The 24,545-nt window shown below is 41.1% G+C and overlaps 1 protein-coding gene across 1 annotated transcript in view; it reads left to right on the top strand.

Moving 5' to 3' along the window:
• Positions 1–1,468: 1,468 nt before the first annotated feature.
• Positions 1,469–24,545, top strand: part of CLGN (calmegin) — a 68,473-nt gene continuing 45,396 nt past the window's right edge. The window contains 4 exon segments of the mRNA XM_050946458.1: positions 1,469–1,739; positions 1,741–1,789; positions 15,795–15,965; positions 17,954–18,027. Coding sequence (XP_050802415.1) covers positions 1,708–1,739; positions 1,741–1,789; positions 15,795–15,965; positions 17,954–18,027 — 326 coding nt within the window. The 5' untranslated portion in view covers positions 1,469–1,707.

Genomic DNA, 24,545 nt, shown 5'->3' with positions numbered 1-24,545 from the left:
TCATGTCATCCAGTGTGTTAAATGCCCCAATAACAACTATATAGATGAAACAAGACATTTGCTATGCTCTTGAATGAACTCTCACAGAAAAATTATAAGACAAAAATAAAATATCACCTATGAGTGAACATTTTTCATAAAACCATCACTCCAAATCTGACATTTCTGTCCTTGCTCTGAAATGAAACTTGCATAACGCCATCAAAAGACAAGCCTGGGAACTTAAATTCATAACTCTACTAGACACCAGGAATCATGGATTTAATAAAGATGCTGGATTTATGGCTCATTACCACAATCTGTAATCCACTCATTCTCCTTTGTCCTGTTGCTGCCCTTTTCCTATGAATTGTCTTGGGCAATATATGTTCATTCCTTACCTGTTCCACTTTGCATTTAGCTCTGAATACCTTTCCCAGACCAGAAGAGCTCTGTGTAACTTAAGTTTGTCTCTTTCACCAACAAAGCTGGTGCAAGAAAAGAGATGTCACCCATCTTGTCTCATTATAACCAATAAAGTTGTTGCACAAAAAAATAGCTGTAGAGGATGTTGAGTGGTTGCTTTATTTCTAATATCACAATGTCCCCTCTAAACTGCTTTAGCCTATTTGATCACATCAATCAGATACAATAATTAATATTAGTTTTAATTACAACCTCTTATGCTGCCCATAAGATTTCAGTTGATTTTAACTCTATGGCAAGTTAGACAAGTCTGTGTTTGTTCAGCTTGAGCTTACAAATGGAACATTGTAAAGACTGCCAGATGCTAAAGATCTCAAAGAACCCAGCAGTTTGTAATTCTTCTGCAGCTCAGAGGCAAATGGATTTTCTAGTACATTTTTGGAAATCCAGTCTCCAGTGCACACGCTGTAAGTGTAGGGAGGACAGGTTGTATTTTCCATGCACAGAAGGCTGAATCTCTGCTATTGGAACAGCCTTAACTATAGAGCCATAGCCATGGCAAGTGCTGACACTTTGTGCTGGGTGAAGTGTGTCAAGCCGTGGGACTGACCTCAGAGCCTCTTCCTTTCCCTGGTTAGGAAGTGGGGCAGCAGCAAACTGGTAACTGTTTCCCAGCTCCCACATGGGGACCAGCCACTAAGTCTGGCACCATAGGCTGAGCAGTTCTTCTTCACACAGCGCACAGTCAATTCCTTGTTGGAACTCCTTGCCTGAGGAGGTTGTGAAGGCTAGGACTATAACAGGGTTTAAAAGAGAACTAGATAAATTCAGGGAGATTAAGTCCATTAATGGCTATTAGCCAGGATGGGTAAGGAATGGTGTCCCTAGCTTCTGTTTGTCAGCGGGTGGAGATGGATGGCAAGAGAGAGATCACTTGATCATTGCCTGTTTGCTTCACTCCCTCTGGGGCACTTGGCATTGGCCACTGTCAGCAGACAGGATACTGGCCTAGGTAGACCTTTCGTCTGACCCAGGATAGCCACTCTCATGTACCAGTGCAGGCAGGAACAGGAGCACCCCACTGCCGGCTGATTGTGACTGGCCTAGCCAGCATGTGCTGGGCGCTGACCGCCGCGGACTGAGCCGTGATTGGCTCGACCAGGGAGCGTGCTAGCAGCGAGTTGCGTCGCCATGGTCCCGAGTTGTGATTCGCTTGATCTGTTCCGAGCGTGCGCGGATTGGCTCGGGCTGCGCGGCAACACCTGCTCTTCAGCGCCTGCATCCCTGAGAGGGTAATAACGCATGCGCAGTTCAATGTGTGTTATGCGCTGGGAGACCGCCTGGATTTGCCAGAGAGAGGCAGACGGGACCTTCTATCTTGCCGGTAATTGTCTTCCCGGGCGCGGCTAAACGTCTCCCAGCCACGCTGGGCTGGCTGCTTCCGGTTTCGTCCGCTGTGTAGTGGCTTGGGGCTATGAGCGTCACCACGCGAGGCCGGAGTGGAGCTGTGCCCGGGTCTCACTCCGCAGTCTGCGGGCGACTGGCGGCGCTGGGGCAGCTGCTCCCTGGGTCAACCGTCAGTGGGAGGCCCGAGCTCCGCAGGCGCACGGGCGTGCGGAAGCAGTCGGGAGAGGTGACTGCTCTCCTGCCGACCCTCCCCCACCCTGCCGGTGACCCTTCGGCATGCGGGTGGGGCCGTTATTTTGCCGTTAGAATGTCAGGGGTATGAGGATTCCAAGCGCTAGCGGTGGGCGGAGCGCGTTCCCTGCTGGCCACGCGCCTGGCGGGGTTCCCCGGGAACGCGCTCAGTCTTGTGCCCCCTCCCTTCAGCTTCGCAGCTCTAACCTCCAAGCTGACACCTGATTTCGTTCAAAGTGCCCGGCAGAGCGCGCCCTGCCCTCGGCAGCATCTGCCCGCCTCTCCGTAGAGCTGCTCTGCGACCTAGCGGGACTAGCCAGAGAAAACAACAGCAGTTAGCTCCGTGTGGGGGCGGGGGATGGACAGCAGGAGCTTTCTAGCTAGGGCGGGTATAAAAATAAGCAGGTCCCCTAATTATCTGCCTTACAGGGAAAGTTGTAGCTAATTGTACCTACCTGGCTCTTTCTGTTGGTTAGGGTCAGTCGGACTCTGGTTTTAGCTGCTCTCGTGCATGTGCTGCAGTCAGATCCCTGGGGGAAAGTTGCATTACCCTGGACTGCGCCCTCCTTAAGGACAGGGTGATGAGTCTTTGTCACGATGTAGACCCTAGATTTGTGGGGTGTGTTACATAGGCAGGATAGCGCTTCTTGATTCTGAACATGTGCTTGCCTTCATTTGTGGGTAGCTTTAAACATAGATATCTATCTAGAATATATATGTAAAATCTTACTTGTTAGCTGCACTAAATCTGTTCTTGTTACAGTTACACTGAGGAAGCTCTTCTGTAATATTTTGGGGTTCAACCCATCCCAGTAAGGAGTTGTCACTTCCAGGGCCGGCTTTACGAAGTGCGGGGCCCAATTCGAATAGTTTCGACGGGGCCCCGGCAGGGACGACTATAAAAAAAAATGTAAAAAAACACATGGAGGTTGTACTCACCAGGCAGTGCTCCGAGTCTTTGGCGGTGGGTCCTTCACTTGCTCCAGATCTTCGGTGGCACTGAAGGACCTGCTACTCTAGTGCCGCCGAAGACCCAAAGCGCCGCCAGGTGAGTAAAAATTTAAAAGGCGCCGCTAGCCAGGGAAGAGATTCTCACTGGGTGTAGGGCTCTCTTAGTCGTGGGCCCTGATTCGGGGGAATCGGTGGAATTGGCCTAAAGCCAGCCCTGGTCACTTCCTGTCCTATAATCCTGGGTGTCTTAAATATTCTACTGCTTGTGGCTCAGAGCTCAGATGCCACCAGCCCACAGACAAGCACGTGGTTTGCTGACTGTGTGCGCACTGTGGAGCCCTGATTCAGTGCTCTGACCCCAGCAGCCTGTCTGCAATACCACAGCCCCACCCTTGCCTCCACCAGCCTTAGTTACTACTTGGAGGGTGACCCCAACTCCTGAATTTCCTCAGAATTGTATCCCATGAAGAGTCCAGTCCTCTCCTGGAATACTCGGAGAACTAAAGTCCATTGCTCCTGTAAAAGACACAAGCACAGCTTATTATTTTAACTGGAGCCAACAGTCACTTCAATTCAAACACAGCACAGAGTTGTATTGTAGTAAAAATAAACCAAAGGTTAAGTGATACTAGTTATAACAGATTGAAAGTAGCATGGGTTACAAACAAACGTAAAAATACGCTTTCTAATGCCCAAGACCTAACTTAACAACCTACAGACTTAGCTCAAGGTAGCTTTCTCATCAATTGTTCTTTCTCCAGCATGGCTGCCACACAAAGTAATAAACATCAAGGGTGAAATTTTGACCTTAATGAAGTCGATAGACCAGGATTTCACCCCAGGTAGCTTCTTTTTGGTTAAATCCACAGCATGGTTGGCTTAGTCTTTGGGAGGGAGAGCTAAGTCTTAAAGCTAACCTCTCTCTCTCTTCCTTGCTGTTTACATGAAGGAACCTATCACTTTTCCTTTCCAAGCAAAGCCGCCACCTGTACTAACTTTCCTTTTGCCCTTAAAAGAACTTCTAGAAAGTATTTTCTTGGTAACTGGCAATCAGTATAACATTTTTACGTGTATCTAATGAACATCAGTAATTTGGGGTGACCTAATAAAATACTTTTGGCTTTACATTTTGGGTTTCATTTTAATTTCTTTGTCTTTGCAACTGTATTTTCAGCTTGATATCATTGGGAAATCCAGATTTGGAGCTTGCTTGTTATAGAAAACATCAAGTATATTTTTCCGTCAAACTTTATTCAATTAATATCCCTTCTCTGAATCTCTCTACTGGCTTTCCATATCCCTCGCAGTACATTTGAACTTCTTGCACTAATCTTCAGGCCCTGCATAACTCTGCCACTTTCTTCTTGTCCAGACTTCTCTTATTACATCACCCCTATTTACTTCGTTCCACCAAAGATAGTAACTCTGATGCCCTGTTTCTTAGTATTCCACCACTGTGTCAACACTCAGTTGCTTCTATGTCCCTCCCTTAGATCTGGAATGCCCTTCCTGAGCTGGATCCAGTTCTTCTGCAATGCCTGCAAGAGACTAGCTGAATAAGTCACCTGTTTTTGTATTTGTCTGAGCTGTTTTTTTTTTTTGTCTGTCTTATGTTGTGCACTAGTTTTGCTGAATAATTGTATAATCATGTGGATGATGCCTCTGTTCTTCCTCTTTTCCCTATGGTTCTCCCTGGCTGTCTTGCTTTTCAATTTGGCAAATACACCTCTAAATCGATATAACGCAACCAGATATAACATGAATTCGGATGTAACACAGTAAAGCAGTGCTCGGGGGGGGGCAGGGCTGCACACTGTAGTGGATCAAAGCAAGTTTGATGTAACACGGTTTCACCTATAACATGGTAAGATTTTTTTCCCGAGGACAGTGTTGTATCGAGGTAGAGGTGTATCAGACACTAGTTTGTAAACTCCTTGCAGCAGAGATTACATTTTTTCTGCTGTGAGATGCCAAACATTCTATTGTGTGCTGTATAATAACCTTAGGAAAAGAGACTGCAAGTGTAGTAACAAATTGCTGGAGAGAAAGGCAGCATGTGCAACAGTTCATTAAGCTTGTTGCATGTGGAAAGGACAGGCTTCTGTATGATTAGCATTGGGGATATCTCCTTTCATTTGCTTAGAGGAAATCTTTTTATGTTTATAGTGATGACTAATTCTTATAAAGCATACTGGAATAATGTATAAGGTTAAAGTATTTCCCACCATTCTCAGTAATAGGATTGTGTCATTCCCACTCTGGAGTCAGCTGGAACAGAACAGAACATTGTCTTGAATGAAAGTTCTGCCACTGCTCTCTTAGAAGCTTCCCCTTGGTTTTCTGGCCGATTTAGGCCTTACCTGTATCACTTTTTTCCACAAGATTTAATCTTTTGCGCAGATGGATAGATGGCACTTACCTATAGAAATTACAAAGAAAATCATAATTTCAAGTTCTTCTAGCATCAGACTTGTCAGTGCACTGTGGTTGACAGGAATACAGAAATGCTGGTTAAATCTCTTATAAATCTATGGAGCAGTCTTGGATTTTCTAGATGTATGTTCTTTGTGTTACAGAGACTCTTCCTCAGTGTTTTGGTTTGATACATCTTGGGTGCTACTGCAATCTACATATATTGTATACAGTTGCAAAACCCCCTGCTCCAAAACTCCAAAAGACATCTAAAAAACCAGTCATATTTCATAAACAATTGAGAAACCATAAATGGAACTCTTCTTCCCACTGTACCTCCCACAGATGACATATGGTGATTTAAGGTAAAAGATGGGTATAGATTACTGTTAATCTATTCTCAGCAGAACTCTCATTAATGACTAGCATACAGGGGTTGGGGATGCAGAAGGCAAGCACTGTAATGTCTTGGAGGCTTTACAGAACAAACTTTTGGTTTGTTAAAGTGGTTAAATGAGTTTATATTACCCAGATCAGACCAATTTCTTTGCCATAATATCTTAATCCCTGGATACTGTTGAAGACCTCTTTCTTCTATTAGTACACTCTTACTTATTGGTTGGGTAATCCAACGATTATATTATGACATTAGGAGCCATTACCACCCAGAGCAGTCTCTATTGTTAAGTAGAGTTATGAGGATGTTTTTGAAATTCCTCTTCTCTTTTTCTTTTCCCATCTAAATCTTCACTCCTAAAAAGAGAAGAGTAGGCAGAAAATCTAAGAGTGGTAAAAATAACATCACTTTTGCCTCATGGTCTCTTTACCTTCAACAGAAAAAGGAGATCTTTGTGGATCTGGACTGGGATAGACTGAGGAGGTGCCTCACAACAGTCTTTTTCTCCTCTTTTTATAAAACCCTACTGTTGAAGTTGTCTTGAAACAATTTCCTTACCTGTAACTTTTTTATTTCTTGTAATAAAGAGGGTCTGGATGATACTCATGATTTATTCCTGCTCATACCATCTTAGTGGAGGCAGTTTAGGCTGTAGAATTTTTCCTCTCTCCGGTGGTACTACAGTCTCTCCACAGGAAATGACTTCCAAAACTGAAACTACATAAAACATAATACCTCTATAGATTATGGAAGTCTTAATTCTATATTATATATGTGGAGAATCTGCAAATCAGTGGATAGCCTCCATTATGAGAAATAGAAATTGCAAGAAATCGTCTGTTTCTCATACATGAGCATGTGCTGGTCTGGATGCTATCTATGGGAATTAGCAAGAAGATACATTCCCAGGAAGGGAAGAAATATCAAATACAAATTTAAAAATCAAGTTCTCAGATTCTTTTATAACCTTAATTTTATTTGCTTGCTTCATTATATCAAATGAAACTAAAAGAACCAAAGACTTCTCAACTGAGGAAGGAATATCGCTCTTGTGGTGTTTGACGGAATTGCAAATATTATTGAACAAAGCCCTATAAGTACCTACATTGGTGTGATACAGAGACCCCTTGATGCCAGCTGGCAGTGGTCGTAAGGGGTACATAAGGGTTTACAGAGATCCCCTGGCTCAGGTATTTATATAATAGTTTGGCAGGCAAGGTCTCTCATAAGAGCCAGTAACTTATATTTTGCAATGATTGTCAACCAGTATGTTTGGGTGATATTTGAGTAATTTATTTATAATTTAAACTGTGTTCATAAGGTATGTAACTTTAAAACAGGTTGTGATAAATGAAGGTGGGTTAGCTCCCTTTTATGGACACCCAGCCAGTTGGCTGTAAAGTCCCTCTTGGTGGCTGTTCTCTGCTTGCTTTATCTGTACAGGGTTTTAAAAAGTCCCCCAAGTAAAAGAAAGGGAGTGGGCACCTGACCAAAAGAGCCAATGGGGAGGGCTAGAACTTTTAAAATTGGAGGAGGGGAGAGGACTTTCTGTTCTGGATATGTAAATAATCAGGAAATGTCTAGGAAGATGTGATTAGTGTTATTTCTTTTATTTCTTACTGGCTTGTAGACTCCTCTGTGCTAATCCCAGATGCCCTTGTTTTCCTTGTAACCTTTAAGTTGAACTCAAGAGCTATCTTGATGCTTAAATTTTGTAATTGTTCTCTTAAGATCTTGCAAAAAGCCTAAGTTCCAAGTGTCTTTCCTTTCTTTTTGAGTTCAATAAAATTTACCTTTTTTTAAGAACCAGATTGGATTTTTATGTCCCCAAGACATTTGTGCATGTTGTTTAATTAGCTGGTGGCAACAGCTGATCTCCTTTCCCCTCTCCCCCCTCAGCCCTTCCTGGGAAAGATAAGGGTGAAAGGGCTTGAGGGGAATTCCTTCCTGTGGGGTACCAAGTGTTCCTTCCTGGGCTCTCAAAAGGAGGGAGGGTTGTACTTGAGCAGTGGGAGCATCTACCTGTCCAAGGTCAGAGAGGAGCTGTGACCACTGGAGTTTAGTACCAGCCTGGAGTGGCCAGTATTAATTTTAAGAATCCTTGGAGGCCCCCACTTTCTGCATTTGAAGTGCCAGAGTGGGGAATCAGCCTTGACACAAGTCATCAGGAAGCAGGCAGGGGGCAGTAAACTCTCTAACTGGTCACTTTACATTGTGAGACACACTATACATCTGTCTTTGGGAGCCTAGTGCTAATGGAAAAATTGTGAACTCGCATAAGAGGAGATCTGTGGGGAGATAATACAGCAGTGGGCATCCGGTTTACAACTAAAGACAATGGATTTTTGGGGTATAAACTGTGGTGCAAAGGGAGGAGACAAGCTGTGTGTGTTTCATGGGGGTGGGAAGGATCATAGCGTTCCTGGCTGAAAAATATTGAGCAATACTGTAAAACAGTAACTAGTTAATTCTAGGTTCTAGAATGTATGTTATGATTTTATTTTGTGTAACCATTTGTTTTCAGTATTTCATTTGTTGTCTTTGAAATCTCTACTTAGTTAATCTTGTTTTCCCTAACACACAAACAGAGTGGTCAGCTGAAGGGAAAATAAGCTACTAGTTTGGAAGCAGTGGACCTGGGGGATACTTGGGGATTGGAGTGTGCCTATCACTAACCTGTAGAGAGCGAGTGGGGCTTGTGTAGCTCTGGAGGGGAGTGCTTGTGTTCCCTGTGGGTTGATGGGTTTGGGGTGCTGGCCCTCAGCAGGCACAGATTAGGCTCCTTCATGCTAAGGACAGGTGGTAGCAAGGTGCCTTGCAATCTTGGGTACCCCCAGGAAGCTTCACCATGGGGAACAAAAACCTTTAATAATAACCTGTTCTAGTGCCTAACTAGCATTATAGTTAGAAAATTTTCCTACTATTTACTCAAAATCTCCCTTGCTGCAGATGAAGAAGGAATCAGCTTATCCTGCCCTCAATGAACATGGAGAGCAATTAATCAGCATCCTCTTCACAACAGCCTTTAACACATTTGAAGATTGCTATCTGGTCTCTTTCCCGCTCCTCTCCCCCCATCTACTTTACTCAGGTTTAAAAAAATGGGTATATTTTTAGTCTTTGCTTCATGCTTCTCGGGGGCGGGGGAGTAGGAGTGTCTCTCTCTTTCTCCCTCCAATTTGTCCACGTCTTTCCCAAAGTATGATGCTCAGAACTGGACATATTACTCCAGATGCAGCCTCACCAGTGCCAAGTAGAGCAGAACAGTTACCTCTCGTGTCTTACAGGTGACATTCCTGTTAATACAGCCTGGAATCCTTCCCCTTTTGCAACCACTTTGTAGTAACTTTGTTTAGACCAAGTTTTCCTAGTTTGGTTATGAGGCTGTCATGAGGGACTGTCAAGATGTATCACGTCTGCTACTTTCCCCCATCCAGTAGGGAGATTACACTGTTAAAGAAAGAAATTAGGTTGGTTTGGCATGATTTTGTTTTTGACAAATCCATGTTGGCTATTACAGATCATCCTATTATCCTCTAGGTGCTTACAATTTGTTTAATTTGTTCCAGTATGTTCTGAGGCATCAAAATTAAGTGGACAGGTCTGTAATTCCCCAGGTGCTCTGTTCCTCTTTTTAAAGATAGGTTCTATGTTTGCCCTTCTTCAGTCCTCTGGGACTTTACCTGTCCTCCAAGAATTCTCGAAGATAATTGCTAATGGTTCAGTGATTGCTTCAGCTAGTTCCTTACGTACCCTAGGGTGAATTTCATCAGGCCTTGCTGACTTGGGTGCATATAACTTGTCTTAAATATTCTTTAACCTGTTCTTTCCCTATTCTGGCTTGCTTGTGTTCCTTCCCCATTGTTGCTCTTATTAATTGTTAAGCATCTAATCACAATTAACCTTTTAGTGATGCAAAACAGTAATTAAAACACCTTAGCCTCTTTGGTGTCCTCTGTTAGCCCTTCTTCCCTACTAATAATGGATCAACGCTCTCCTTTATCTTTCTCTTACTCCAAATGTATTAGAATCTTTTTGTCTCTTACTAGATGCAACTCATTCTGTGCCTTAGAGTTCCTGATTTTGTCGCTACATGATTGTGCTGTTCCTTTGTACTTATTGTTAGCACTTTGTCCCTGTTTCCACTTTTCATAGGATTCTTTTTTTATTTTTCTGGTCAGGTTAAAAAAACCCACCTCTATGCACCCATATTGACCTCTGCCATCCTTTCTATCTTACCTTTGCATTGGGATAGCTTGCTGTGGTTTGTGCCTTTTTAATATTGTTTTGCTGAGAAACTGCAAGGCCTCCTGAATTCTTTTCCGTTGAGTGTTCTTATGGGATCTTGCCTACCAGTTCTCTTTGAATTTGTTAGTCTGCTTTTTTTGAGGTCAGCTCTTCTGCTGCTGTTCACTTATTCCCTTTCTTACTGTTTCATGATAACTTTCACCCAAGTTGCCTTCCAACTTGAACTTTCTCAAATCCTTATCTGTGGTCTGGTTATAGACCATTTCATAGATTTTAATAGAAACTGAACCAGTTGATGATTCAGTAATGTCCCTAGATCACATTTACTGCTCACTATTCAAACCCTGCTATGCATTTTGCTTGTGGATTTTCCTCTCAAGTCTATTGTACTTATTCCTCAAACATTAATTAATTCACCTTCTCAAAACTTATGTGAGGTGGGAGGTGCCATTATCCCTGGTTTTATAGATGGGGATTTGAGGCACGCGTATTAAAGCCAGAAGTATCCACAGACTTCGGGTGCCCATGTTGAGCTGCCTAGGACCTGGCTTTTTTTTTTTTTTTTTTCTTCCCCAGAGTACTTAATGTGATAGTGCAATTCCTCCTATTCAAGCACAACTCTCATTTACTATAGTCTCAGCTGTAAGCACACAGCACTTCTACAAATCAGACCCCTCAGTTTTCAAGTTGGGCATCCAGAAAATAACAAAGACACAATGATTGACCATATCTGAAAAGTTTAGTTGAAGTGATTTGCTTAGCATTACATAGGAACTCTGACAGAGGCAGGGATAGAATCCAGGTTTCCAGGGCAGTTTTCAGCTATTTCAACCACGAGGCCCTCCAATCCCTCTTCTTTTCTTTTCCACAGTCCCCTGTCTCAGTAAGTAGACACCTTCCAACCAGGATAGATTTCACTGGAATCTAATTGATTTAAATCACTAGTCAGGAAGACTTGATATAATCCTGGATTTCTACATTAAAAGTGCATTCTTATTGGTTGTTATAACCTTAATACATATTCTTCACAACTTAGAGATAGATGTAACTTTCAGTTTAGAAGGTACACACTATACATTTTTAAAGTGGTTTATTTTGAAAACTTTTTCTGATATAGCCGTAAAACTAATCTGAAATGAGTTATTGTTTGGCTATTTCATTTTACCAAAGGTAATTGTAGCAGATATTTATGAAGTCATTGGGAAGTGTGCTATCTCCAATTCAACAGGGTAATCATTACTATTCAGAGGATTTTCTTCCCATGCTATATTAGGAGGAGAACATCACCAGACAGACATTTTTATATATTTTTGGATTTTTTTCTTCAACAGCAAACATATAATAGTTTAACAAAACAAGCATTTGAATTTAGTTAACCTGATTTAAAAAACAAGTTTTGTTTCTGTTAAAATTGTTTAACTAAAATTAGTTAAATGAAATTAAAAAAAAACAACAAAAAATCAAATTGACTTGTCAGCTAGGTCAACAAGAGAAACTGAAAATAATGGCTTCTGCAGCGAACTCAGTCGCCTTCACCTTCATTTTCCTGTTTGTTCATAATCTGGAAAAGAAAAACAAGCTTTCTTGCTTTTTCAGGTCCCAAATGATTTCTCAATTTGGAATAAATTAGTCCAAAGGAAGAAAACATTCTTTCTACACCAGCAGAAGAAGCCACTGCTGTTAAAAGTGAGATTATCAGTTCATCAGTCTCTGAATCCAAGTGCTTCAGTGACTTCCACTAGTTCATTGGTGTGACTTTCTTTAAAACGTGAGCAAACATATATTTCTTTAGCTCTGAAGTTTATTATAATTGGTATTATGGAGTGATGATTGCCGGATGTTTTCTTCTTCAGCAGTTAAGGTTTGACCCAGTACCGAGTATTGAGAATATTTGCAAGAAAATGAGCTGGACATCGTGCTCATCCCATTCATTTTTTAATGCTTGTAATTAAGTCTTTCATTGCATATTGTTCTCTTTAAGATCTCAGTCAGTTCCTTCCAGATTTCAACAGCATCAGCAATAAAACAGCTGTTTCCCTGCGTTTTGTTCAAGGCTACAGAAATAGGCTTCAGAGTACTCAGCATGTGTTCAACATTTCTTTTAAGCCCCGTGTTGAGAACTTTGGCTGTGACAGTGCCATCTATTTTTTTTTTCATGATTTTGTTCACAAACTGTCATCAGATTAGGAAGTTCTTGATATAGTGCTCAAAACAGTCCACTACTGAATTACACAAGTTGTGCGATGGGAGAGTTAGCTTGGTTCCTCCTACTTATTTTGCAGAACAGTTACTGCAAAGTGATTGTTACAGAAGTGTTTGGCAATTTCAACATTAGCCTTTATTTCTGGAACAGTAAAGTCTTTGGCTAGGAGGTGCACCAAATGAGCACTGCAACCATATGTTATTAGCTTGACTCTCTCTCTCCTAAATTTCTTCTCATCTTGGATACATTTGCAGCATTGTCTGAGACCAAGCTGCGTACCAGACATTTGAATCTTTTTTTTTTTTTGTCCTCCAGTTTGTTATAGTTTTTTCTGCTGCTACATCAGGAACTGCGCGCACACACAGAATACTTACAAGTATCAATTGTTTCTGTAAGGAAGACATTCCCTTTTTCTGTTGTCACACAAGCACGTACAACAGGATCATTGTGGACGTTGCTCCACCCATCAAGACTCAGGTTAACAGTTTCACCCTCTAGATCTTTTGCACACTGCTCAATTTCTCTTTCATACATTTTATCCCGCAATTTGCCTGCGACATCTGCTCTGTTGGGTGGGCTGTATCCTGGTCTTAATGACTGAACCATGTTAATGAAGTGTCAGTTCTCAATCATACAGAAAGGAGTGTTGCATAAACAAACCAGGCAATTTTTTCATCAATTACATATTTTTGTAATCTGCAGGTTCTTGTCACAAACTTATCTATGGTTTATTTCTGGATGATTTTTTTTTTTCTTTTTGCTACAGGTGACGTACTGTGGCTATGTGATGTACATGATGTGACTAAAACATTATCATTGGCAGATAACTCAAACTATAGAAAATGATGGTGATCTTGAAGGTGGATAGTCTTCAGAATCCTGTATGTTGGGGATGGATTCTCCTAAGCAAAATAAGTTAGTGCAGTTATTTTAATTATTATTACCATACTGGTCATTTAGTGTTCCTCATTGCATTCATTGACACTCAATACTATTTTAAAGGTGAAATTGTAAAAGGAAGATCTGCTTATTTCAGCTATTCATTTATCACAACTGTGTCTAAAATGATAGTACCATAGAGTAACAACTATAGTTTTTGCTCAAACATGAGTGTTCAAGAAGGAAGACAGGCAGGCCTTAAGAAAGAAGTATGAAATAAAAGTTTACCAACTTGATGATCCTGCATGTTCATACATGTTCCTTTCATCATCTTCAACACAGCTTCCTCCTGAGAAGGAACACTTCTCATGGTGTTTCATTCGGGCAACCAGGCCTTGCATTTCTTTGTTGCACTGTTTTGCATTTTGCACGTATGCTTATCTTAGCCACAGGTACAGGAACTTCATTAAAATATTCCCAAAGTGGGTCTCTTATGGCCTGTTGCCATTATAGGTTTTCCCTTCTAGTGAGAGAATGCCGTGGAAGATCTCAAATCAATGAAGGCTACACTCAGAAAGCCCTCAAGACTTCTGGAATATGCTGCTCAAATGGTTTCCCTTTTGTTTCTACTGCTTGTCTCTCCCTTCTCACATTTTATCTCCAGAGTTTTCTCCTTGTTCAGATTTATTCCGTCCCCAACAATCTTCTGTTCATTGAACTTTTTGAAACTTTGCAGTTTTAGAGAGAGGTAAGGGATTGACTCTGTGTACACAAATTTGAAGAGGGACAATAAGGTTGAGGTCTGTTGTTTCTCACCTCTATATATTATTTTATTTTAAAAACATTTAAAAAGCATGTTATCTCTGGAGACACAAATCCAGAGTCTGAGAACTGCAAAACTAAGCATCTCTGATGGTATCTTCTAGACTGAGCATTGTGTCCCATTGGGTAGATAGAAAGATTAACCTAAATAACCTATACAGAAGCCCCTGGAATCCCATAAGATTGGGTCCCTAATCCATGAACTATTGGAACTCATTTACAAAACTTAAACGTTACATGAATATATTGTCTCATACTATAGAATTAGAATTTATAATCCCTATTCCATGATGAGTTACACTATAGCTCAAATATCTTTAGATACATTTTTTCCACAAAAAGCATTTTATCAAATCTAATTTTCAATTAAAAAGAAAGCATTGATTTTTATCTGCCCTGGAAGGTAGAGGGACCTTCTGCCATCTCAGCAGAGGATTCTGTTGAGGTGTGGGGTGGTTAACGGTATAAACCAACTCACCTGTTTAGGAGACTGATCAACATCAATGAGTGTGGGTCGGAGGTATTAATTTTGGAGTGAAGGGTGGTGTCTGTGGGTCCAAGCTGAAGATACCTAACTAGCTGGAGATGGACCAGGAGCAATTGTAGTTTGAAGCGCTAACACATTTTGATCTGGTGAGTAGACTTGGTTCTTGGGCTAATGAGTGCTGGAAGAGAAGGATTAACAAATGGATTTTTAGAATTTGGAGCAATTGCCAGTGGAGAGGCTTCTTAAAATGAGATACAAGATGGATGAGAATTGGAGATAATGCTAAGGAGACTTTTTGTTTTTTTTTTGTCTCCGATTATGAATCGCAGACCCAGCTACTGAACTGTGAGGAGAAAGTTACTTTGAGTAGATTTTCAGAAGATGATCATCTCGTTAATAGAGATGTAAACTTTTTTTTTCCATCCAAACTATCATAATGAAAGGTTAGAGAACACCATAGGAGAAGACACAAATGGACAGTTTCCCATTCAGTGATAGCTGAAGATTCCCAAAGTGGAGTTTGTGTTTTTTTTATTATGGTCAGTTTTCTAATATGGTAGGTCAAAGGAGGGGGTTTTGTGTGTGTTTTGTGGTAGGAGTAAAAGGAGGAAAGCTAACACATTCTTTTGTGAGTAGCCCAGAAGGCATTAAGAGTAGCTATGGTGTGGCATCTTGTTGGACAGAGGCTGGACATGGGCCTTGCGGACATGTGTAGTGATGGCAGTACCCCAACACTAGCTTTAGCAAGTGTTGAAATACGTTTTTAAATCTTGCTGAGGCAGTCGATGGATATTCTCAAACACCAGTACACTAGAGTGAAACTCTGCAGTTGTCTGTACAATAGAAAAGTTGCCTAACACCAGCCAAGATGGTCTCCATCTGAGAGGTATCTATAAAGTAATCATAAATGTGTAGGACTTGGAGGGACTTCAAGAGGTCATCTGGTCCATTTTCCCTGTGTTGAGGCAGGATTATGTATACCTAGAACATCCCTGGCACACATTTATCTAATCTGTTCTTAAAAGCCTCCAGTAATGGGGATAAGTGTATCTTGGATGCACCAGTTATATCTGACGTTCCTTGGATGGAACAGAAAGAGAGAACCTGATCCACTGTCGTACAGTTGCTACCTTTTAACTCCATTGTCAAATTTAATTATTTTGCTCAGAATGCTTTCTTGAGGGTTATCAAAACTGTTGAGCTTTTGGAAAAAATGCAAACTACAAAATGCATATTCAATCTTTGTCCCATATTATCTTTAAATGTGTTTTCTCCTGTAGCTCTTCCTGCAAATAACTGTTAATGAGGTTAACTATATTTTTGCAGTGACAATTTACTTATTAATTCTGCAGATAAACAGTATGCAAGTACAGTGGGATTGGCTGTATTTGGGTGTCTTGTTAATCAGCTCAGTAACTGCAGAAATTCATGATGAAGAAATCCAGGATGCGGATGTTGAGGTGGAGGATTTTGATACAAACTCACAAGAAACTGATCTTGACAGAGGCAGCTCTTCTCTAGAGGTAAGGTTATTGTTGACATCAGCCAAAACTTAAGTTTTTTACAAAATGGGTAACTCTTCTAAGGAATACAGAGATTTGACAGTGAGTATATGTAGCTGACAAATCACATGTAGCCACTCAGTTGTTTTTCTTTAGTTGCTATGTGGCAACAACCCTTGTGTATGAACCCAAACTACCAGAGTAGAAACTCAGGCCTTCCAATGTCACTGGGTGCTCAGTGATGAGACTATATGGTTGAATGAATTGTAGAGCTTGCAATGGGTTTGCCACATCTGGCAAATTACTTTCCTTATTATGAAGAACGTGGGAAACTTCTATAGCTTTGTGAAAATGCTGTGATTTGGTTTACATGTTCATTGTTCTATTGCTACCTACTTGATCTTAAGGAATTAAGTTATTTCCAGTGGGTGAGATGTTTTGTTACAGCCCTATAAAACTAGAGGCTGAGAAATTTGGCTGAGAGGAACAAAGAGGCATGTTTCCTGAAAGAGGGAAGCTATTTTTGACTGCCAGACATGCCAAGTTGAAGGTGTCTGGCTAGAGGGGTCAGAAAGGGGACTACATGTTCTTCAGGAGAAGCCATGTGTAGGGGAAGGGAGGGAAGAAGACCCTGGACTCCTTAGACTCTCACCAAATCCCAAAGAATGCTCGAGTGGTTAAGAGACTGGGTCAGGGAATGGTACAGGTATTATTTTGTACAGCTCTTTATATCTGATGTCTAAAGTGATTGTTTTTAGAAATCCATTGGCAAAGTCCACGTCTGTTTGGTTCAACAGTTGCATACCTTTTGAAAGGATTAACGGTAAACCAGAACTCCCACTCTCTCAAAAGGGTGTACTTAAGCTACTGAGGAGTTATAAGGGGCTGAGTCTTGGGTCCCGAAGGCAGCTGGGCTAAGGGGTGCCAGATAGTTTGTGCCCAAGAAGTGTGCCGGAGAGGTTGGCCCCAGAGATGGCTAGAGCCACTTGGTGACCCAAGGGCCTAGTATGTGGATCCAAACAGCCTGGTCAGTGTCCAATGGGGGGAGCTTGTTCAAGGCTTTGACATGTATGCTTAAGGCGGGACCTAGCTCCTCCTCTTAGGATACCTAATAGTACTAGATCCTGCAATCTCACTTGTATTTCTGGAAATTAAAGGAGAAAATGTTGCTTGGGTTTATCCGTGTTTCAGATTTGGTCCCTTTTTAGTTTCAGTGGCTTCTGTCTATCTCTCCCTTTCTGCCAATTTCTTGTAGATAATATATTTAAAACCTTGTTGTTGTAAATTACATCATACTTTGGGTGGGAGAGAGATACTTACAAAATACAGCAAGAGGTTTCTTTTTCAAATAGTAAAAGGAAAATCTAATATACCGCTTAACCACATAGGAAAGAAAACACAGAATGGAAAAAGTGAGTGGAGGAAAGAATTAGGTAGGAAGACGAGGGTCAGGGCAAGTTCGCTAACTTCTCCCTATGTTTTCCCTTATTGATATCATCTTACACATTTTTGGCATAATGATTATACCCTTATGCTTTTAGATATGCAGTAGCTTATGCTGCTAAGCATCACGCATGGAAAATATTAGTGCATAGGTACCCAATAGGTGCTTAACTTTTTTTCCTATATCTGTAGACACACACACACACACACACACACCTGTTTAATACTTAAGAATATATTGAACTTCCATATAATTTAGTCTGTTTAATGGAATCCATTAGCCACCTCCATGGGTAATAGAGACTATCATTTTATGCTGGGTAAAATCAGTTTACCATGAACTGTTTGTTTAAACTTTAACAATTATAATAAAAAAAAAGCCCAAGCTAGTCAAGATACTACCTAGAAAAAAAATGTATGTTAAAAGTAGTTGGGGCTGACCACTTCTCAGAAGATTACAATTGATTTTATTTCTTGCATCAGATATAAATGTACATATGAGCTATGATGAATTATAACTTTTTGCTGAAATACATGCATTGTACATATTGTGTAAATATCTTTAGGTTATGTACAAGACTCCAGAGCCTACTGGGGAAGTGTATTTTACAGAAACCTTTGATGATGGAGTATTGACTGGGTAAGTGTTCATAAAAGATGGCATCCTTAAACTTTGAATTTGAAGTGATAATATTTGAACTGATAATATCTTTAGAGCCAGTAGTTAGGCCAGAACTGCTCATGGTTCACTGATCACAACTTGTTTGTTCTGTAATTTAATAATGTACACCTCTACTCCAATATAACGCGGTTGTGGGGAGCCAAAAAACCCTACCACATTATAGGTGAAACACCATTATATCGGGGTAGTGGTGGCAAGGCTGCAGTGGTGATTTAAAGGGTCCAGGGCAGTTTATATCGGGTCGTGTTCTAGTGGGATAGAAATGGTATTTTCTAAAGGTATTTCAAAGATGTTTTGAAATGGGAAAGCTCTGTCAGTGAGTTCTCTATTTTAGCAAAACTGTTTCTTACTGTATTTCCCTACCCCCACCCCCTCCAGTGTCTTGTCCATTTTTGAAGACTCTCAGTCACTATCTTTTTGAGATATCTGGGGTTGTAGAATAATCTGTGTTCTTAAAAGCTTTCCTTTATATTCAGTGATGTCTCATTAATTTATCACATATGCCACATACCACTTTATGCTGTTTAAAAAGATTGGACATTTACATGGATAATGAGAACATCCACAGCTACATTGGATAGTATTAACATCTTACATAGCTATCGTATACCTTTAAGGTACCTATTATGGCATTGACCAAATTTGACATCCTAATTTTTTTAGGATCCCTTTAATGTCTGTAATGCACAGCTCATCCACACATACTGCTGCTCCCGACAGTATAGAGACATTATCACCACGGATGGATTTGTATTTTCTTTATGGAAGGCTAAATACCATTTTTGTGCATCTCAATATCTGTCTCCACCAATGCAGTACCAATGTACATGACAAGTGCTAACATCTTCTCAGCTGTGAAAACAGTCCCCTCCCCCATCCTTCCAGAATACACTGATCACTGCTTAGGTGGCAAATTTAATTAAATTCCTGTTTTGTTTTTTGTTTTGTTTTGTTTTTTTTCTTACTGGCCCAAAAGCGAAGTATTTTGGAAGCACCTTAACTTACAAATAATGCTGCATACATCATAAATCTTGTTGAGTATCTTTCTTGTCAGTGTCCACTTTGTGATCAATTTATATTGTTTAGCAAGCCAGTTTTGGAGCATATCTTTGAAATTATTATATCAGCCTGTTTCTAGTGGGCCCAAGCTGGACATCCATGTATACCTGGGGCAAGCAGAAGATGTGGGTTCCAGTGGCAGTCAGTAATTTAGCAAAAGCATTTTGATGCATGGTGTCAAGGTTCCTCCCCCACTCTGAACTTTAGGATACAGATGTGAGGACTTGCATGGACACTTCTAAGCTTAGTTACTAGCTTAGATCTAGTAACACTGCCACCATCCAGAAATTTCAGTGTCTGGAACACTTCCTGTCCCCCCAAAACCTTCCCCTCCCTGGGCAACCTTGAGAGGCTTTTTCACCAAGTTCCTGGTGAACACTGATCCAACCCCTTGGATCTTAACACAAGGAGAATTTAACCATCCCCCCCACCAATTCTTGGTGAGTCCAGATCCAATCCCCTTGGATCTTAACACAAGGAGAATTTAACCATATCCCCTCCTTTCCCCCACCAATTCCTGGTGAGTCCAGATCCAATCCCCTTGGATCTTAAAACAAGGAAAAATCAATCAGGTTCTTAAAAAGAAAGGTAAAAATCATCTCTGTAGAATCAGGATGGAAATACTTTACAGGGTAATCAGATTCATATAGCCCAGAGGAACCCCCTCTAGCCTTAGGTTCAAAGTTACAGCAAACAGAGGTAAAATCCTCTCAACAAAAAGGAACATTTTGAGAAAACAAAAATAAGACTAACACGCCTTGCCTGGCTGTTACTTACAAGTTTGAAACATGAGAGACTGAAAGATTTGGAGAGCCTGGATTAATGTCTGGTCCCTCTAAGTCCCAAGAGCGAACAACCCCCAAAACAAAGAGCACAAACAAAAGACTTCCCCCCCCCCCCCCACCAAGATTTGAAAGTATCTTGTCCCCCTATTGGTCCTTTGGTCAGGTGTCAGCCAGGTTTACTGAGCTTCTTAACCCTTTACAGGTAAAAGAGGCATTAACCCTTAACTATCTGTTTATGACAATGGTCAGATATATTTGAGCACCTGGCTGATCTGAGTATTGCATAGATGTAGTAAACTGTCCTGGGGAAAAGAAATAGGCTGAGGGTTCAATATAACGGTCTCTGTGATGCGAACAGTGCTTTGAAGTTTTGGAAGAAAACCTGTGCCTTTATGATGAATTAACCATATTCTTGGTGCACTCTTATTATGGAGCTAGAGATAGTGTTGCACAGAACCAAGAACCAGACTGAGAGACCAGGGGGAGGAGACTGTTAACCCACAATATATGAGGCAGGGTCACTAGCTGCAAGAGACCATAGCAGAATCCCAAATGACTTCAGAGAATGTCAAGCTAATAAGTTTCAGGAGGATAACTGCTTGGGAGATGAGGTGCCCCTCTCCACAAAGTGTGCTTGCTTTCTTTCCCCCCTACCCCTTATTGTTTCAACTGATAATGACTGGCTTTGCATGCTCTAGGGGTTTGGCAGAATGATTTTTCATACAGGGCTGTTCTAAACCTAATTGTTGCCAACCTCTGGCTTAATCGTTCTAGCACAAGTGGCTAGTCCTTCCTGAATTTCCTTCTCTTTCTTCTGCTCCCCACCTCCTGCCTGTTCAGTTCTACCAGTTTCAGCAGTCCTCTTTCACCTCCTCCATATTTAATTACTTAAGGCAATGAACCTTGTAAAGGCAAAAATCCCCAGGCCTAGAGTATGTCACAGTAAGGTGCCATGCCCTCTCCCATCTCAGAATTGTAGCTGAATGGGGCAGAAAATGAAGTCGATCCATCCATGTATATAAAAATGTTGAAACAATCAAATTTTATTGTGGTAGTCAACATATTGGGTACTACAGCCTCAACATGTAATAGTTTTTGCATGCTGGACCAGGATATTTAGGTTGGTTAGTCCTCAGTCCTGTAATTGAATCTGCTTGGGCTGCATAGAGCCCTTTGACCTCAGTGACCATTGCATGTGTGATCGGACTGCAAGATCAGAGTGCTAGTTAGTTTGATCTAGCTGCAATCACATTTCATTCTGCCTCTTTAGTTAATGCTGAAATGCAGGAATAAGTGCCATTAAATAACTAACTACTCCACATCTAACTCCAGTGTATGGAAGGTAGGATAATGGTGCTGTAAACATCCCCTGCTCAGCCAATCTAATGGAAAACTTTTTATTTAGACACAATTTTTCTCATTCTTCTGCAAATCTTTGGTAAGGCCAGTACTCTGTTCTAGAAGTTAGGGTCAGTGTTAATTTCTCTGTGACCACATACAAGCTCATTATACCAGTCCTAGAGCCTGTTCTGTTATCAAGTTTCCACTCTAAATATACTTTCAATGATCAGCCTGACTAGTCATCTAAATATGGCCTTCCTCCACCCTTGCTAAAATTCATAGTAGAGAGATTCTGTTCAGGCACTGGTTAAGCCTGCAGTGACTAAATTTCATTAGTCCCTTTCCTAATAGTCTAGTTTAAGTTGGAGAGTCTTGGTTTCTCACCAGTTTGAATCTTGGGAACAGAATAACTAGAAAGAGAATGCTTTGGAATTATAAATTAAATACATAGGTATATTTTAGTAAATTCCTTTGTGTTTTAAAGATTGGCTGTGCCATTACTAAGTAGCTCTTCATATTTTTCATTTCAGTGTTGGTCATGGCAAGGCCATGAAATTGCAAGAAAGAACCATACATCTGACACTTAAAGTCCCGAGCTCTTCTCCAATCTGGGGAGGAGAGAGATGAAAACGAGAAGCATGATTTCTTGATTTGCAGAGGAACATGAAAAGGGACTCTGATAAACTATTTAAATTAGGGAAGGGAAAAAAACAGCTCTCTGCTGCAAGATAAGGCAAAAGAAGAGACAATGGCTTACATTGATAATGATAGGAAAAATTTGAAGCTACCTGAACAAGATTTTCCATAGGGTGCTTGAGTGAGAGTTTTCAAGGGCATAGAAACTAATGCTGTTATCTCAGCAACAGGCCCTGCATCTGTCGAGTGTGTGTGGTGGTGCTTTCTAAGCAAAACTGCATGATACAAGACAATAGCATCTCTTATTGAATTGCCTTATACTCTTCTCTCATGTACATTTCCATGACACTCCATCCTTGCTAGAGAGCAGGAGAAAAAGAACTTGAATTGCTTGGACATGCATTTCATATCCCATCAACCATGTTTATCCTTAATATTTTCTTATTTTACACTAGATAACTATTGCATTTGTCCTAATTTATGTGTAATAAAGCTGATTTGCAAATTGCAGCATTTATCTGCGACTCAGTCTTTAACTGTTAATACATCACTTACCTTCAGAGTAGCCTCTCTACTATTTTCACTTATGAGTCTGAGTAAATGATGAAAAGAAAAGCAATACCCAAGATAAAGAAATTATAAAAAGGTAAAACCTACCATCAGCTAAGGAAGCAGTATTTCATAGCAAACGAAAATATCCAAATCTTTCATGCTTCTGCATCATTCATCCCAACCTCCACCTGGCAACATGTGTGAAGATTTGCAATTTGATTTGCGTTCCTAATGCAGGTAGTGTTGCCAAAGTAGTGGCATTACTTTTCTGTCCAGCTGAGCATAACTTACTGCAAGGTCTGCAGGCACCTCCCTCCACAGACGGTTCATTCTTGCTTCACAAATATTATACAGAACATAACGGGCAGATAGGTATATCCACATTGCTGATTTGCAGTCACTGGGAGTCAGCAGACGCATCCAAATGCATGCTCTATCATCCTTCACCTGCTTAGTTCGTAGTTGAACCACTATCTGTCTGGGTTTGTGTAGTGTGGGTCTGACATCATAGCCCAATAGAGCAGTAGGTATTAATAAATACCAATGTTGTGAGGTGGGAACTTTGCACCTCTGTTCACTCTTTTTAAAACCCTGGCCTTTTGAAAATTCTTGTATTTGTGCACTCTCCCTACCCTTCCGACCATATGTAAATATCTAGGAACTGGCCACAATGAATCATATGCATCTACTATAGTAATATAGTTTCTTGTTAATATTGCATTGGACTTGATGGGCAGGGCACAGAATAGACTTGAGTTCATTTGCATTCCAGCACCGTTTGAGGGAAGCCAAATTGTTCAGATTTCTCAGTGATCTGTAGGGGGTCTGGCACTGAAGTATTGGGGCCAGCTTCCCAAGAAAGTATAGAAAAGTCCTCTTCCTCACCTGGAAGAGCTGCATTCACTGCTGCTCATTTCAGGGGTCTAACAACTGTCCCACCAATTAGATCATGTCACTGACCCACAAAATAGTGATCCACATGATCCAGTACTTCTAGTAAGTTCATGTAGCCTGTTACTCAAAGTTGTGGAGGGGATCTAAGCCTTGCAGCATTAATTCTGTTAACTAGTAATCTCTTTCCCTGGTCCTAAGCATGTACTGGGGGTATACCCTCTGCTACTTTTTCTGATCTACCTGAGATGCTTGGTAAGTGACTTTTTCATAGACACAAGACTGCCTGTACACATATGCATCTTAGCCCCATGCACCTCAACAGTCTTAAAAATAATTACATTTTTTTAAATGTGAGGTGATGGGGGTTTTACAGTTGTGCATGGAAGGCTAACCAGTCTTGTCTCTGGAAGACAAGGGGCAAGGAGAGGCATTCCAAAATCAAGGATCCCTCAGAGAATGGCCTGCCTGCAATTCTTTCTGGCTTATACTGGTGAAATGCCAACTTTAGTGCTCTGCTAAATTCACTGCAGCAGTATATCTTGGGGGTGGAGGAGAGAGAGAGTTTCTCAGGAAATCAGGCCCCAAATCACTTGGGCTACATAGGTTAAAACGAAACACCATCATTTCCATATGCAAGCTGATTAGAAGCCAGTGCAGATCATGGAGCACTGCATAACGTGCTCACAACATGCAGCTCCACTTAATTGTAGTGCACCAAATGGTCCCAAGCTATGGCTCTGTATGGATCACATTAACAGCAATCTCATCTTAAAATGACAAAGATGTGGATAGTTGTGTTAAAGTCTAATTGGAGATGAGGTTGCCTCCAGGAGTAGCCCAGGATCTAATACCCCAAATTACGCATCTGTTTTACAAATGGTGGTCATGCTTCTCCTGATGGGCAGCAATATAAACTGTCAGCTCTTCCACTTGCTTCCCTCAGACCTATGAAATCACAGCTAGCTGTCATCATCTAGGCCTGGGACAGTTCATTCCAGTTCTCTGGCATGGTGTCCTCTGCATCCTGAATGAACTGCAGCCTGCCAGGGTCTTCCCACTGACCTGCTCAATGGCCTTATATATGCTTTGAACAAGAGAAGTGACAGTCAGTTCCTATGGCACCCTGCAGGAAAAGAAAATCCAGGGGGTAGAGGAAAAGTTGTCAACAATTATTCCTTGTGTTGCTCAGAAAGATAAGAGCAAAGCTAC

This window comes from Gopherus flavomarginatus, chromosome 3, assembly GCF_025201925.1.
Source record: "Gopherus flavomarginatus isolate rGopFla2 chromosome 3, rGopFla2.mat.asm, whole genome shotgun sequence".
NCBI classification, from domain to species: Eukaryota; Metazoa; Chordata; order Testudines; family Testudinidae; genus Gopherus; species Gopherus flavomarginatus.
This window is presented reverse-complemented; position numbering and strand designations above follow the sequence as displayed.